Genomic DNA, 2344 nt, shown 5'->3' on the forward strand with positions numbered 1-2344 from the left:
CACCACATAAGCAAAAAGAAAAAAGCCAGAAGTGGCGCTGTGGCTCAAGTGGTAGAGCGCTAGCCTTGAGCTGAAGAGCTGAGGGACAGCGTCCAGGCCCAGAGTTCAGGCCCCACGACTGGACCCAAAAAAAAAAAACATCAAAAAGTACCCAGTAGAGCTGACTCACATTTGTAATCCTAGCTACTTGGGAGGCTGACATTTGAGGATCATAGTTCAAAGCCAGCCTGGTAGCAAAGTCCATTAGACTCTTATTTCCAACTGACTACCAAAAAGCTAGAAGTAGAGCTGTGGCTCAAATGGTAAAGCATTAGCCTTGAGTGAAAAGGCTGTAGGACAGTGCTCAGGCCCTGAGTTCAAGCCCCAGGACCAGCACACACACACACACACATACACACACACCTTGTAGAGAGTTAGAAGTTGGGATAATTCAGTGCCCAGAATGTTTTTGTGGTGCTGAGGATGGAGCTCATACTAGGCACATATTAGCAGTGACAGAACCTTTTATTGAGCACTGAAGCAAACATGAGTTAGGTAAGATCCAAATCCTTCTTCTAATTGCTTCTAATTCTGCTTCTGCCTCCAGAGTGCTGGGATTATAGGTATGGTCTACCACACCCAACCCTACAAAATATTAAATGAAGGCTAGAGAGCTATACACATTTCATTCTCAGGTAGCTCACTTAACTACTCTCTTATTTTTCTACTGGGTAAAATAGACCAATATTTTATCTTCAGATAACCTAGTTGGGAACAAGGAACTCGAAGGCAAAACAAAACAGAAATGTTTGCTACATCTCCTAAGTGTTTGTTTTATTTCTTTCTTTTCCAGGAAATATTCATATGTTCTCAAATGTGACAGATGACACTCACTATTACCGCCGGCGACACCGACATGAGAGGACACAGACACGAAAGGAAGAAGAAGAAGATAAACCTCAGGTACTTAGGGAAAGGAAGAGAGCTGCTCATAAAGTTTACCAAACCTGCCTTGATGGAGTGTAATCTAGTTCTAGAAGTTAACCTTGAGCCACTGCTAAAATGTGTAGTAGGGAAGTAGAGGTGGCAGTTTGAAGGGCTGGGTAACCAGCCCAAATAGGCCAGAGTGGTCAGGACCACCCCTTCCATCTCTCCCCCCCCCCCCCCCCGCCCCCATCCATTGTTTTGTGGCTCTCCCAGGATCTTGGTTTCCCTCTGAAAGGAGTTTAAGGTAAGGGATCAAGAGAGTCTCATGAAGCTCAAGTGCAAGAACACAGCTGGAACCAGGAGCTGGGTACTGTTAGGCTCCTGGGTATCTGCACTCACCATGACTCTTCAGAGCCAGCTTGTTTCCAGTTTTCCCATCACTCTGACTTTGTTTTGCTCTTTCTAAGCAGTCTGGCCTGTTCTCCTTCCCCTTGCAAATGACTAGTTCATAGTGCATGAGAACATGTGCCCTCCCTCCTCTCTCTCTCTTTCTTTCTTTCTTCTTTGTCTTTTCTTTTTTTAGTACTGGGGATCGAACCCAGGACATCATACTTGTTTGACAAGCACCTTGCCACTGAGCTACATCCCAGCCCAATGTTTCCTTTCTTGAGGTGATGAACCTCAACCCCAAATTCTCGAGAGGAGAATGCAATGATCTCAGCTAGACTTTAGTTGTCCCTAGACCAATTAGCTAAAGTTTAGGCAAAAGAGCTACATAACTCCGTTGTGACTCTTAGAACCCCACCCCAGGAAAGTCCATGTCTGGGCACATTTATGTAGCCGTGCCTGCCTCATTGGTCTTAGAAAAGTGGCTGCAGAATTATTGGGTGTCAGGGCTGGAAAGGTGGCTCAGTGGTAGAGTGCTTGCCTTGCATGCATGAGGCCCTGGGTTCGATTCCTCAGCACCACATAAGCAGAAAAAAAAAAAAAGAATTATTGGGTGTCAGATTGTGAGTAAGCCCCCTTCCGCCTTAGCAGGAAGCATACAGGTTACTTGGTCATCCCAGAAAAATTATGGGCTTTGTGTAGATGCTTTTTTTCTCATCTGTGCATTGACAATTTGTATTTTCTCTGGAGATCTTTTTCTTTCTTTATTTCTTTCTATTCTTTCTTTTCTTTTCTTTCTTTCTTTCCTTTTTTTTTTGTCATCGTGGGGCTTGAACTCTGGGCCTGGGTGCTGTCCCTCAACTCTTCAGCTCAAGGCGAGTGCTCTGCCACTTGAGCCACAGAGTCACTTCTGGTTTTCAGGTTGTTTATTGGAGATAAGAGTCTCAGGGATGGGCTGGAAAGATGGCTCAGTGGTAGAGCACTTGCCTTGAATGCCTGAGGCCCTGGGTTCGATTCCTCAGCACCACATAAGCAAAAAGAAAAAAGCCGG

At 45.2% G+C, this 2344-nt stretch overlaps 1 protein-coding gene across 1 annotated transcript in view; it reads left to right on the plus strand.

Moving 5' to 3' along the window:
- Positions 1 to 2344, plus strand: part of Dnajc18 (DnaJ (Hsp40) homolog, subfamily C, member 18) — a 26852-nt gene that overhangs the window by 16123 nt on the left and 8385 nt on the right. Inside the window, exons 5-6 of the mRNA XM_013020308.1 lie at positions 833 to 942; positions 1945 to 1955. Coding sequence (XP_012875762.1) covers positions 833 to 942; positions 1945 to 1955 — 121 coding nt within the window. The remainder of the gene's footprint in view (positions 1 to 832; positions 943 to 1944; positions 1956 to 2344) is intronic.

This window comes from Dipodomys ordii, unplaced genomic scaffold, assembly GCF_000151885.1.
Source record: "Dipodomys ordii isolate 6190 unplaced genomic scaffold, Dord_2.0 Scaffold50, whole genome shotgun sequence".
NCBI classification, from domain to species: Eukaryota; Metazoa; Chordata; class Mammalia; order Rodentia; family Heteromyidae; genus Dipodomys; species Dipodomys ordii.